The sequence below is a fragment of the Gymnoscopelus microlampas genome, assembly GCF_963454915.1.
Source record: "Gymnoscopelus microlampas genome assembly, chromosome: 10".
NCBI lineage: Eukaryota > Metazoa > Chordata > Actinopteri > Myctophiformes > Myctophidae > Gymnoscopelus > Gymnoscopelus microlampas.
The window spans coordinates 1,838,451-1,852,432 of record NC_139947.1 but is presented as its reverse complement, the minus strand read 5'-3'; the positions used below and the strand labels follow the sequence as shown (position 1 = coordinate 1,852,432).

Sequence of the window (13,982 nt, the reverse complement as noted above, 5' to 3'; positions counted from 1 at the left end):
CATCATCACAAGGCTAAACGTGTTCATTCATCCACAGAACACACAGGAGAACACACACATTGTGACATTGCTCCTACTGCTGTAGATGCTTGGAATATGAACACAAACCAAGAAGAAGTTCAAAAGTGTGTGTGGTTGACTTCCATGTTTTTGTTGCTTTCTCTGCCTTCCATCACCTACAGGTCCTTCTCAAAAAAGTCCTATATCAAAAAAATAGCATATCATGAAAAGGTACTCTAAACGAGCTATTAACCTAATCATCTGAATCAACGAATGAACTCTGAACACCTGCAAAAGATTCCTGAGGCTTTTAAAAACTCCCAGCCTGGTTCATTACTCAAAACCGCAATCATGGGTAAGACTGCCGACCTGACTGCTGTCCAGAAGGCCATCATTGACACCCTCAAGCAAGAGGGTAAGACACAGAAAGAAATTTCTGAACGAATAGGCTGTTCCCAGAGTGCTGTATCAAGGCACCTCAGTGGGAAGTCTGTGGGAAGGAAAAAGTGTGGCAGAAAACGCTGCACAACGAGAAGAGGTGACCGGACCCTGAGGAAGATTGTGGAGAAGGGCTGATTCCAGACCTTGGGGGACCTGCGGAAGCAGTGGACTGAGTCTGGAGTAGAAACATCCAGAGCCACCGTGCACAGGCGTGTGCAGGAAATGGGCTACAGGTGCCGCATTCCCCAGGTCAAGCCACTTTTGAACCAGAAACAGCGGCAGAAGCGCCTGACCTGGGCTACAGAGAAGCAGCACTGGACTGTTGCTCAGTGGTCCAAAGTACTTTTTTCGGATGAAAGCAAATTTTGCATGTCATTCGGAAATCAAGGTGCCAGAGTCTGGAGGACTGGGGAGAAGGAAATGCCAAAATGCCTGAAGTCCAGTGTCAAGTACCCACAGTCAGTGGTGGAAAACGTCCTCACATGTTTTGCTTAAGTAAAAGTATCAATACCACAATATAGAAATACTCTGTTACAAGTAAAAGTCCGTAATTCAAAATATACTTGAGTAAAAGTACAAAAGTATTGGTATCAAAATGTACTCAAAGTACCAAAAGTAAAAGTACTCATTGTGCAGAAAGTTTTCAAATGTAGAAAAATCATTTGAAAATAGCAGATCTACAAGCCATAGCTACAAGCTCACAATGTGTCAGGATGCAATGCATTGTGAGCTTGTAGATCTGCTATTTTCAAATGGCCAAAATGTATAGGGTTGAGGTGGTTAATGTATATGTATATGTTTTGTAATCAAAATCAAAATCTACAAAGTAACTAGTAACTAAAGTTTTCAAATAATTATAATGGAGTAAAAGCACAATATTTGCCTCTGAGATGTAGTGGAGTAGAAGTTGAAGTATTGAAAATTGGAAATACTCGGGTTAAGTAAAAATACCTAATAATTGTACTAAAGTACAGTACTTGAGTAAAGGTACTTAGATACTTTACACCACTGCCTATACAGTATAAGTCCATATGGCCACTGGAGATGACAACGATGCGGCTTGTGCCCGTAGTGTTGGAACCATGACCTGTAGGCTACAGAGAGGGCTACTGTCAAACCGTGCTTGGGAACTTATGAATGAAGGTGCAAAAATAAAATGCTAAAACAACGGTCAAAACCAAGTGGTCAGGAACCCCTCAATAAGAGACTTGGCCTTTGCCCAAGTCTTTGATGGCACACCACTCACTCACTCTGCATGGGAGCTGACTGTCCAGGACCACACCAAGGCCATTGGAACCCGAAGCCACCAGGGAGATATGTCTCTGTAAATGTTTAAATCCTCCATGGGGGAGGACTTACCTGGGTCAGAAGAGAAGCTCAGTCTCGGCTGGGTTCATCTTGAGGTGGTGAGAAGATCCACTGTGAGGATGTCAGCCAGACGTGCAGCGATGTGCTCTTCCACCTGAGTGGCAGAGGGGGGGACAGTTGAGTGTCATTGGCATAACAGTGACAGGGGCAGCCATAGAGTGGTTAGTGAGCCCGCCTGGGGAGCCAGAGCCCCTGGTTGTCCCAGGTTTGATTACAGGCCAAGGGCCAGCAACGTGTGTCCCTGAGCAAGACTCTTAACCGCGCCGTAGAAGTGGCTGCTCACTGCTCCTAGTGCAGTGGTTCTCAAACTTTTTCATCTCAAAAGGACCCCCAAATTGACACTTATTAGCCCGCGGACCCCCATTTCAAAATGTATGCCAGGGACCCCCATAAGAGAAGATTTTCCACTGCCAGCTACCAGTGATTCTCAACCATTTTAATTTCAAGAGGACCCCCAGTTTACATGCATTAGGCTACGGACACCCATTTAATGGCATTTATATCCCTGGGACCACAATTTATATTGTAAAATCAATGTTAATTTAACTCTGAGTGTACAAATGGAACCAAATGGACCCGTTCCATTTGTACACTCTCAGAGTTACAGACACACAAGGGTCCATTTGGTTCCTAACTATCCTCCATTTAGCTGGGGACCCCCTGGAACCCCCTCAGGTACCCCTGGGGGTCCCCGGACCCCACTTTGAGAACCAATGTCCTAGTGGTTATAGGATGGGTAACTGCAGGGGGAAGATTTCATGAAAAAGTGCAAAAAGTGACAAAAGAAACCCCAAGGAGAGGGGACTATTCTCTCTATACGATAGCTTGTGAACAGAGATGATGGAGCCAAGAGATAATAGTGTACAGGGAGAAAAGGAGAGCCCCCCCCCCCCCCCCCCCAAGTACAGATCCCTGGGGGACCCCGGTTAGGGAGGATGAAAGCAAACATTCTCAAGAAACCTGGTACTGTAGGTCCAGTCAGTCAGGTAGGAGGAGAACCACTTTAGTGCCGTCCCAGCGATGCCGAGGTCAGCAAGGGTGTCCAGGAGCAGCTGGTGATAGATCTTGAACCCCAGCATCCATATTAAAATAATTGCTGATCTACAAGCTCACAATGCTTCGCATTGTGAGCTTGTAGATCGGCAATTTTTGGCAACAGCATGTGGTGTACATGGGGGGAAAAAAGCTGTCCAATTACAGAGCATTGTGAGCTTGTAGATCGGCTATTTTTGGCAATATTTGGTGTAGATGGGGAGGGGGGGGTCCAATTACAGTGTAGTTTCCCAAGTCTGGACTAGAAGGTTTAAGTGGTTATGTTTTGTGTCAACCCATTACAAGTTGGGAGTGAGTAACCGGGAATTGGAAACGCAATAGGCCTACACACAGGGTTCCTGAAGCATCAAATGTCTGACACCACTGCAACTTGCATGTATAAACAAGGACAAACTCAACATCACAAACAGACAGTCCAGTAAATAGCTGTGAGGACACACAATTAACTCTAAAAGTCACAGCTGGGAACCCCAGGTGGAATCACTAGTCCTTCAATCAAGGCACAGTGAGTGAGTAGCACCAGAGGTGGAGCTGGAGAAGGGAGGGGAGATATACATTGTATGGGGCTCTGTGGCTAATGCATCATACATTTTGGAAATTAAAAAAGGCTGAGCTAAATGAATTAATTTGTTTATTCAAACATAAATTAATTGGGTAAGGCGCATACCACTCATTGGCTCTGATGCAGCCTGACAGTGAGTCGTGGGTTCGATTCCCAAGCCCAATGGCCTTTGCTGTGTGTTACTCACTGTCTCTCTCTCTCTCCTTGTTTCCTGTCCTATCTTCACTGTACTATCTTCACTGTACTATCCTAAATAAAGGCAGAAAAGCCCCCCCCCAACATAAATGAAAATACATGAACAGAAGCATAAAAAAACAACGAAGACACTTTCATTTACCTCAGGATGTGGACATGAGCAGAGCAGCCATGGTCCAAAGACAGAGAATATATTTGAGCAGTTTACACAGCTTTGAAGAGAGAAACAGTTCATACTCAACTATTTTAATCCTTCTCATTTTACCCCCAATAACTATCACGACAATGAGGAGAATTTACAGTACACTCATCACTCTTTGGGTTTGTTTCATTTGACTGAGAAATGCAAAGCCACACATGTATCAGTCACAGTATTTAAAGTGCCTGGTCGTTCAAACTCTTTTCCTCCGAGGTGGAAAGACTGGTGAAGCGAGGTTATTCAAACTCTACAGGATCACACGGATCATGTGACAAAATGGTAGGGTTTTCAGAGCCATTAAGAAGAAATACAATCCAATGGTGCCCTCTAGTGGTTCATATTGTCCATGAACTTATTTAACCTGCCTGCACACATGATGACGCACACACACACACACACACACACGCACACGCGCACACGCACACGCACGCGCACGCACACGCACACGCACACGCACACACACACACACACACACACACACACACACACACACACACACACACACACACACACACACTATGTGCAATATTGTTTAGAAAAGGGAAATATCACAAAAATCATTTGGAAAGTAAAGCAGAGATCAGTATTTAGTTGGTTTGGTATATATTAAAGCTGCACTATGTCACTTTCCTCTTCTACCCCGGATTTGAACCTGGTTTCGCCTTCCTGCTTGCTCAGGGGATAAATGTAATCTTTACCATCAGGTCAAAATTCATGTCAGATCCTGTGTCTAGGTGAGACATGACCTTTGACACAATCTAAATGTCTCAATAGAAGAGCAGGGAGACAAAATACAACCTTACTATATTAACATACTCTACCATACAGACTGGACAAAATTACATTTTAATCATACTTTTTTTTTTTTACACGGTTCTGCTATACACTGTTGATACAAATGGACCCTTGTGCGTCTGTAACTCTGAGAGTGTACAAATGGAACCAAATGGACCCGTTAGGGTCCATTTGGTTCCATTTGTACACTCTCAGAGTTAAATTAACATTGATTTTACAATATAAATTGGGGTCCCAGGGCCAGGGTTAAATTAACATTGATTTTACAATATAAATTGGGGTCCCAGGGCCATTAAATGGGTGTCCGTAGCCTAATGCATGTAAACTGGGGGTCCTCTTGAAATTAAAAGAGAATCACTGGTAGCTGGCAGTGAAAAATCTTCTCTTATGGGGGTCCCTGGCATACATTTTGAATGGGGGTCCGTGGGCTAATAAGTGTCAATTTGGGGGTCCTTGAGATGAAAAAGTTTGAGAACCACTGCACTATAGCACCTAGTGAGCTACAGTCCAACACCGGTCCTTCCCAAAAGTACACTGCTGTGGCCTTATGCTCCATCTACAGGAATTCAAGTCAAGTAGGAAATAAGGACATAATACAGCATAAAGGAACACAAGGAAATATTAAAGTAATATTAATTAAAGAGAACTAAGACACCAGGAAAACACGATGAACCGTAGTCAAAACAGAACACATGCCATTTTGATGCATAGGCTAAATCTCTATTTTCTTTCTTTTTTTCTTCTTCCCTCAAGCAGGCAGCCAACCTGTACAGACATGCAGATGGACTAAAAATAATTAACCACGTCCTGTGTAGCATTTACCATTTCAGAAGGCACGTGAAGACGTTTAGCAGCATCCTGTCAGCAAGAGAGAGGTGTGCATTTACTGTCAAATCACCTGATGATGATGAGATAAGACAACCGACACACACGTATGGGTTGATAGCCGTGATAACAAGCCCATTCAATAGAATGAGAACGTGTGTATCGGCTGCATAAGGAGAGCTGACGTGACAAAAAAAACAACAACATTTGTTGGTCAGAAAGTGTCCCGTGGAGTTGTAGTTCAGACTAAAGTGTGACTGGATCCTCAGAGATGGTTCTAACACTGATGCTGTTCACTGTGTTGGTCTGGAGCTCAGGTACGACTCTGTTTTATTGACACAATTGTTGATTGATGTGGTTTATTTTTTTACATTTATTGGGAGGCCTCGTACAGTGTTCCACCGATGTGACCTCAAGACATTATAGACATTACCAGTGGTGTAAAGCAGTGGTTCTCAACCTTTTCAGGCTGTGACCCCACATAAATAATCATATTTGAACAGGGGACCCCCCACCCTGACAAGCACTTGGAATTGTAGGAGTTGAGGCATTACATTGAGTTTGACTCGGTTCCACAGATACATATTGTGAAAATAGCTGATCTATAAGCTCACAACGCCTCGTCGGCTATTTTCAAAATGTTTGCCTCTTTCTTATATTATTTGACAATTTGGCCAATGTTTGACCAATTTTTATAGTATTGTTTGTATAGCGTTGCGAGGCGTTGTGAGCTTGTAGATCGGCTATTTTCAAAATGTTTGCCTCTTTCTTATATAATTTGACTATTTGTCCAATATTGGCCAATCTTTATAGTATAGTTTGTTGATTACTTTTGATGCAGTCATGGTATTTTTCTTTTCTTTTTGAGGTATTAAAAAGGTCTTAAAAGTCCTTAAATTGTCACTTCACTGTCATCTGGGGACACCCCTCCAATGTACTTATTTTGAAATTATGAGCAGCAGGCGCTTGGAGCGAGTCAAAGGAAGGTCTCGTGAATCTCCTGTTGAGCTGTGAAAGTTTAAGTGGCGAAGAGAATGAGAAACTCCCCCCTCCTAGTAGTTACTGTTCAAGTGCCCTTGAGCAAGACCCTGTACCACCAAAATGTCTAGGCTACAGGTGCCTCCTGTTTCAGTGAATAAAAGACAGGTTGACGGCAGAAACCTCAGAGAACCATGACTTATATCACTTGTTTTCAACATCGGGTCTGGGGTCCTCCATCTCTCCAAATTAACCCTTACGGGTCTGTAACTCTGAGAGTGTACACATGGAGCCAAATGGGCCTGTGTACACTCTAGTTGAATTAAAACAGATAATTTTACAGTGTAGTTTGGGGTTCCAAAGAAAAAACAAATACATTCCATTAGTACACTCAGAGTTATAGACCCATAGGGGTCTTGGACCCCTGATGGTAAAACACATTTACTAACTGCTGGTGCTTTATTATTAGAAAGACTGCTGCGGTGTGTGTGTGTGTGTGTGTGTGTGTGTGTGTGTGTGTGTGTGTGTGTGTGTGTGTGTGTGTGTGTGTGTGTGTGTGTGTGTGTGTGTGTGTGTGTGTGTGTGTGTGTGTGTGTGTGTGCGTGCGTGTGTGTGTGTGTGTGTGTGTGCGCGTGCGTGTGTGTGCGTGCGTGCATGCATTGGTCATACTATATGACCAAAAAGAAAACAGCATTAACAACACTGATTTATTTATTGTGTGTGTGTGTGTGTGTGTGTGTGTGTGTGTGTGTGTGTGTGTGTGTGTGTGTGTGTGTGTGTGTGTGTGTGTGTGTGTGTGTGTTAGAGCTGGGGTGTAGCCTATTTATAATATTAACTTAAACGGCAATATGTTACCTTTTCTTTATGAATGAAATGCAATTTTGTCCAATCTGTATGATAGAGAATGTTAATACAATATAACTTATACAATTTGGGGTGGTTGTATTTTGTCTTAATGCTCTTCTATAGAGACATTTAGATCGTGTCAAAGGTCACGTCTCACCTAGACACAGGATCTGACATGAATTTTGACCTGATGGTCAAGATTCAATTCATCCCCTGACCAAGCAGGCCGGCTCTATTAGCTCAATGGGAAAAGTGTCAGCATTTGCGCAGGAAACCGGGTTCAAATTGGTAGAAGAGGAAAGTTACGTAGTGCAGCTACAAAATGTGTAAAGTTAACTGACACATTCAACTCAGACACCTCCAGAATCTAAATGTTTTCTTTTGTTTTGTGGCATTAGTTGTGTGTTGGTTTCATTTATTTCGTATTGTATTTATTATTGTTTACAGTTGCATTGTGGCACCATGCCCGCTGTGGCAGCATTGGTGTGTGGCATAGATCCACTATGTCACTATGTCATTGGGTTGTAGATATGCAATTATTATATTGTGCAGTGGTGGGAAAAGCACTATTTTTTTTAGCAGATCTATATAGCAGCTCACAATGCGTCACATTGTGAGCTTGTCAATCGTCTATTTTCAAATGGCCGAAATGTTTATAGGGCTGAAGTGATTAATGTATGTCTTGTAATAATAATCAAAATCTACAAAGTAACTAGTAACTAAAGTTTTCAAATAATTGTAGTGGAGTAAAAGTAACGTATGTAGAGTGAATATTGGCATCATGATAAGCCGTGGAAACTGTTTTATTTTATTTTATTCATTAGGGTGTTTTAGGGTTGTTTGAGCTTGTCATCCGTGTGGACTTTTGTGTTATTGCCAGGTGCATGGTACACACATTAGTCGCATTTTATTCATAAACAACTTATCATGGAGCCTAATATACTAAAATACTGTACATCGTTGCTGCCGGGCCTCCAGAATCCAGAAATCCAGAAATCCAGAAATGTAACATTTTTGAACATAATGAGGTTTCCACCCGACAGAGACGATGTGTTACCAGCGTGGCTTTTTTTCTGCGTTGTGTTTAATGGATAGGCTGAGTTTATTTTGACACAGAATAGATAAATACACATCTCGACCGTAGACACCCCCCCCCCCCCCACCTCTGAAGATATTTAGTGCCAGGGACCTACAGTACATACAAGATTTGCGTTGTTAAAATGACTCAAAAGTATTCAATAAAATAAATAGCAGATCAACAAGTTCACAATCCGTCGCATTGTGTGAACTTGCAGATTGTCTATTTTCAAATAGCCTATGTATAGGCTACAACACTGATGATGCGTCCCAGTTGCATCCATGTGATGTATTTCTTTATTAGTTATTCTATTTATAGTGGCTCATAGGAATATATAGACTACGTGACAACCAGGAATAGTTTGGTGACCACAGGAGAGACTGTTGACAGCCGGAATGTAGACGGCATCCCGGGAGCAGTATGGGTTAGCGCCCCATGCTGTGTCTTCTGTGAAGAAGAAGCCCAACAAACCCGCGGTGAGGCCTTTAGGAGGGCCATTCCATTCCAGCGTACATGCAAGCGGAGCTAATACCATTAGACCAATCTAGTGGTATCAGCCCAAGGAACCATCACGCCAGAAGGAAATGTTTGGATCGGGGCGGTGCACCTGATCTGGCGCAGCGCTCAGGTCCTGGACCTGGTGAGACGAAGGAGGAGCCCGGCCAGGAGACAACCCACATTGCCTAGTCCCTCCACGTGCCAGAGCCTCCCCGAGTCCCGGCAGAGTACTTCCGGAGAAGTGGACTGAGTGGCCCTGTCTTTCCCTATAGGACTGACCGTGGGTGCTACTGGGACGTAAGTCGGGGCTTGATCAACCCTGGCTGGGTCACCTGGGCGAGGGTGTATGTTGTATGTTGCGAGACCCGAAACACCCTATGACCCCAGGCTACAACACTGATGATGCGTCCCAGTTGCATCCATGTGATGTATTTCTTTATTATAGGGTTAAAGTGGTTAAGCTAAAATTTTGATTTTGTTATATTAACCAATTTTGCTGGGGGCCCCCTGGGGGCCCTCGGACCCCACTTTGAGAGCCACTGCCTTAGTGCATGGACTCCCCTTTTCCCAACACGGAAACAACTAGGTGCAATGTGACATTAACTACATAAGACAACGCAACATACCTGACACAGGATAGAAAACTATTGTATTGCTTTGTGTACCAGCAAACAAGCAGAAGAATTTCTGCATTTTTCATACGCTTTGTTAATAATGACATACTTTATTTAAAGAGCTCTTTTCAGGGTTCTCAGGATTGCACTTAACATTAATTGAAGTTGAACATTGTGATTCATCCGTAAAATGAATACATTTCCTTATATTTACAGTAGAGGGAATATTGCGTATCACACAGGCGTTATGTTTTTGTGTTGTCCATCTGTCCGTCCGTCGCATTATTGTTAACACAATATGTCAGGAACGCCTGGAGGGAATTTCCTTACAATTGGACTCAAGGATGAATTAACTGATTAGAAATAGGTAATCAAATGTCAAAGGTCAAGGTCTCTGTGACCTAGACTGTATGATTCTGGACACACATGGGTGTAAACGGCAAATGGTTTGCGGAGGCATACAACTGCCATGCTTTCTATGTAAATGATGGTTCTGTCTTTGTAGTCAGAGCTAGCAACACTCTACCAAATACAATTATCACAAACTCTGGCTGTGTGACAAACAACAACATTTTCTCACTTTCAAGCCGTTTAAAGGAATCACTTTGAACATTGAAACTCATTCCCACCTTGTGAACATCAAATACATACTAGAAACAGGAGAAATAAAGGACATCTTCTCCCATATTTAAAGATTTAAACTACCTGCTGTATTGATAGAGAGGATCCATATACTTCATGTTAGAGTGACACTGTTATTTTCTGATGTTACTCCCCAGCTCTCCAGGCTGAACAAACACAGAACTCAACAGGTAAACAACAATGACAGATTACTAAATATGTTACATATATTATATAATATTTATTCTAATGAAAGCAATATTACTTTTGTACAGTTCACTCTCTTCTAGTGTCTGATGTTGTCAGGTTGGTGGTAGAAACCAACACTCTCTCTCTGTCTGTCTGTCTGTCTGTCTGTCTGTCTGTCTGTCTGTCTGTCTGTCTGTCTGTCTGTCTCTCTCTCTCTGTCTCTCTCTCTCACTCTCTCTCCCTCTCTCTTTTTTTCTCTCTCTCTATCTTTTTCTCTGTCTGTCCGTCCCTCCCTCCCTCTCTCTCCCCAGAGTCTGTGAGGTTGGTGAATGGCACTAGTTTGTGTTCAGGCAGAGTGGAGGTGAAGTCTAATCAGTCGTGGGCCTCAGTGTGTGAAGGGGACTTTGACCAGCAGGACGCAGAGGTGGTCTGTCGGCAGCTAGGCTGTGGGGCTCCTTCAGTCCTCCAGGGGACGCTCTATGGAGAAGTGAGGGCTCCTTTCTGGACCAAAGAGTTCCAGTGTGAAGGCAATGAGTCTGTTCTCCTGGACTGTAGAACCTCAGGCTCAAATAGAAACATGAGCTTGCCTAACAAGGTGGTTGGACTCACATGCTCAGGTAAAAATACAAAACATTCTCTTGGTTTTAAATATTATTTCATAATGAGAGAACTTTTTGTTTTTACTGCTTACTCTCTTGTCTCTATACAGAGCCTGATGGTGTCAGGTTAGAGAGAGGATCCAGTAGCTGTAGAGGTATACTGGAAATGAAACACCAGGGAGAGCAGAGACCAGTGATTAGTTGGTCTGACTGGAACCTGAAGTCATCATCTGTTGTGTGTAGACAGCTGGACTGTGGCTCTGCTGTTTCAACAGAATGGTGGCTTGATGGGTCAACACATCGACCCGTGTGGTTGACTACAACTTCTTGTGTAGGGTCTGAGTCCTCATTGACAGATTGTGTAACGAAGGAGTCTGGTACATCCCATGCCAGCCTGGGGGTGGTTTGTTCAGGTAAGACAATTACCTCAACAATATCATTAATGTTTAAAGTCTGTTATTGCATCTATCTCTCGATCTATCTACTGAGTGAGCCATCGATCAATCATGATGATGACAGTACTGTAACACTATCTTTTTTGTTTCTATAAAATATTTGTTGTAAAAATATGTTTTAACTTTGTTAAAAAGAGGAAGACACGCATGTACAACAATAGTAAAAATGGAGCAGCTAGTTCTATGCTGTATTAAAAATGTGTGTGTGTGTGTGTGTGTCTCTCTCTCTCTCTCTCTCTCTCTCTCTCTCTCTCTCTCTCTCTCTCTCTCTCTCTCTCTCTCTCTCTCTCTCTCTCTCTCTCTCTCTCTCTCTCTCTCTCTCTCTCTCTCTCTCTCTCTCTCTCTCTCTCTCTCTCTCTCTCTCTCTCCCCTCCATCCCCAGACACTGTGAGGTTGGTGAATGGGACTAGTTTGTGTTCAGGCAGAGTGGAGGTGAAGTCTAATCAGTCGTGGGTCTCAGTGTGTGAAGGTGACTTGGACCAGCAGGATGCAGAGGTGGTCTGTAGGGAGCTTGGCTGTGGGGCTCCTTCAGTCCTCCAGGGGGCGCTCTATGGAGAAGTGGAGACTCCAATCTGGACCACAGAGTTCCAATGTGAAGGCACAGAGTCTGCTCTCATGGACTGTAGAACCTCAGGCTCAACTAGAAACACCAGCTCACCTGACACGGCTGTTGGACTCACCTGCTCAGGTAAAAGACACACTCTTGGTTTAAACATTTTTTTATAAAGAAAGTATTATTATTTTTGTACTGCTGACTCTCGTCTCTATACAGAGCCTGATGATGTCAGGTTAGTGGGAGGAACCAGTAACTGTAATGGTAAACTGGAAGTGAAACACCAGGGAGAGTGGAGACCAGTGGACGGTTGGTCTGACTGGAACCTGAAGTCATCAGCTGTAGTGTGTAGACAGCTGGACTGTGGCTCTGCTGTTTCAACAGAAAGGATATCTGGTTCTACACGTAAACGTGGGTGGTGCATTATATCTTCCTGTGTTGGGTATGAGTCTTCGCTGAGGGAATGTGCGCTAAAGGATTTTGGTGATTTCACTGACAGACTGAAAGTTATCTGTTCAGGTAAAACAAATCTATCTATCTATCTATCTATCTATCTATCTATCTATCTATCTATCTATCTATCTATCTATCTATCTATCTATCTGTCTGTCTGTCTGTCTGTCTGTCTGTCTGTCTGTCTATCTGTGCATGCATGCGTGTGTGCGTGCTAACAGGACTTGTGGTTTCTGATCTTACAGTGCAGTTATCATAGGTTGTCATCCTGATACCACAATGTCAGGCCATCTTTGCCATGTTTGAATCATGATAGTGTCACTTTAGCCCTGTATTAACCCTCTCTTTCTTTCTCTCTCTCTCCCCCCCCCCCTCTTTCTCTCCCCCCCCTTCTCTCTCTCTCCCCCCCCTCTCTCTCTCTCCAGAGTCACTGAAGTTGGTGATGGTGAATGGGACTAGCTTGTGTTCAGGCAGAGTGGAGGTGAAGTCTAATCAGTCGTGGGTCTCAGTGTTTGAAGATGACTTTGACCAGCAGGATGCAGAGGTGGTCTGTAGGGAGCTTGGCTGTGGGGCTCCTTCAGTCCTCCAGGGGGCGCTCTATGGAGAAGTGGAGACTCCAATGTGGACCACAGAGTTCCAGTGTGAAGGCAACGAGTCTGTTCTCCTGGACTGTATAATCTCAAACTCAACAAGAAACAGTTCCTCACTTAACATGACTATTGAACTCTCATGCTCAGGTAAAAGAAAATGATGTATCTATCTATCTATCTATCTATCTATCTATCTATCTATTTTACAGTATATTTGAGAAAACAGTACATTTGAAAAAGAAGTGCTTGTTTTGAGGCATGGGTTGCCGCCGCCGCCCGGACAGGGCTTACAGTCACAAAATGTCCCTCGGACAAAGAATCCTATTTATTTTTTATTTTACTTTTGTTCTCCCCCTCCTCTCTCCTTCTTCTCGCTGAAACCGCTAATGACGGAAAGTGGGAATAGACGAGAAGATGGGGGGGATTCTAAGCTAAGGGAACTTTACAATGGAAGAAATATTTGGCCCAATGCACTAAGCTGGTCGTAAATAACGTGTAAATAAAGTGACTAGGAGGGTGTATTTTCTCTAAGCAAAAAACGACTGTTAAGACCCCTAGTCTAGGGTTAGGGGAAGCAACTTAAAATGCATAAGGACAATTGGAATGTAAAATTGAATATATATTTATTACAAACAAATTCAGGAATAGTACCAAAAATAGACAATAAATTGCAAAGGAAACCTAATCTAACCCAAATAACTAGAGAACTGAGGTGGTCATGGCCCAGTCTTTCTCAAGGCTTCCAGAGGCAGGTTAGAAAAACACAGACTTTTGATTTGAGGTGAAAGGAGAGAGGAGTGATTCTCTGCTGCCGAAGCTGACAGTCCTCTGATCAGCAATGTTTGAGAGCCAGGTTGTGTCAGCCAGCCAATCCACTGCCTGTGTCACAGGGCTCATCAGAGCCGGCCAATCTGTGGAGGGGACCAATTTCCCCACAGCAGCAGGCAGTCTCCATGACCCCACAGTCCATTATCTATTGCTCCACGTCCCATTTAAGACCATATAAGGTGACCGGAAACAGACAAAAAACTACGCAACTCTCCAAAAGTGTGTTTTCAAAGTTTAACTTC

At 43.4% G+C, this 13,982-nt stretch overlaps 1 protein-coding gene across 1 annotated transcript; it reads left to right on the top strand.

The window, feature by feature from the left end:
• Positions 1-351: 351 nt before the first annotated feature.
• On the top strand, positions 352-13,918 carry LOC311053305 (scavenger receptor cysteine-rich type 1 protein M130-like; the record flags this gene model as incomplete). The annotated part of the gene is made up of 7 exons (XM_084068766.1): positions 352-415; positions 10,232-10,264; positions 10,972-11,274; positions 11,699-12,004; positions 12,089-12,388; positions 12,748-13,059; positions 13,803-13,918. 7 exons carry the CDS (start codon positions 352-354, stop codon positions 13,916-13,918), a joined length of 1,434 nt encoding a protein of 477 aa, XP_083924892.1.
• Between the last annotated feature and the right edge of the window lie 64 nt (positions 13,919-13,982).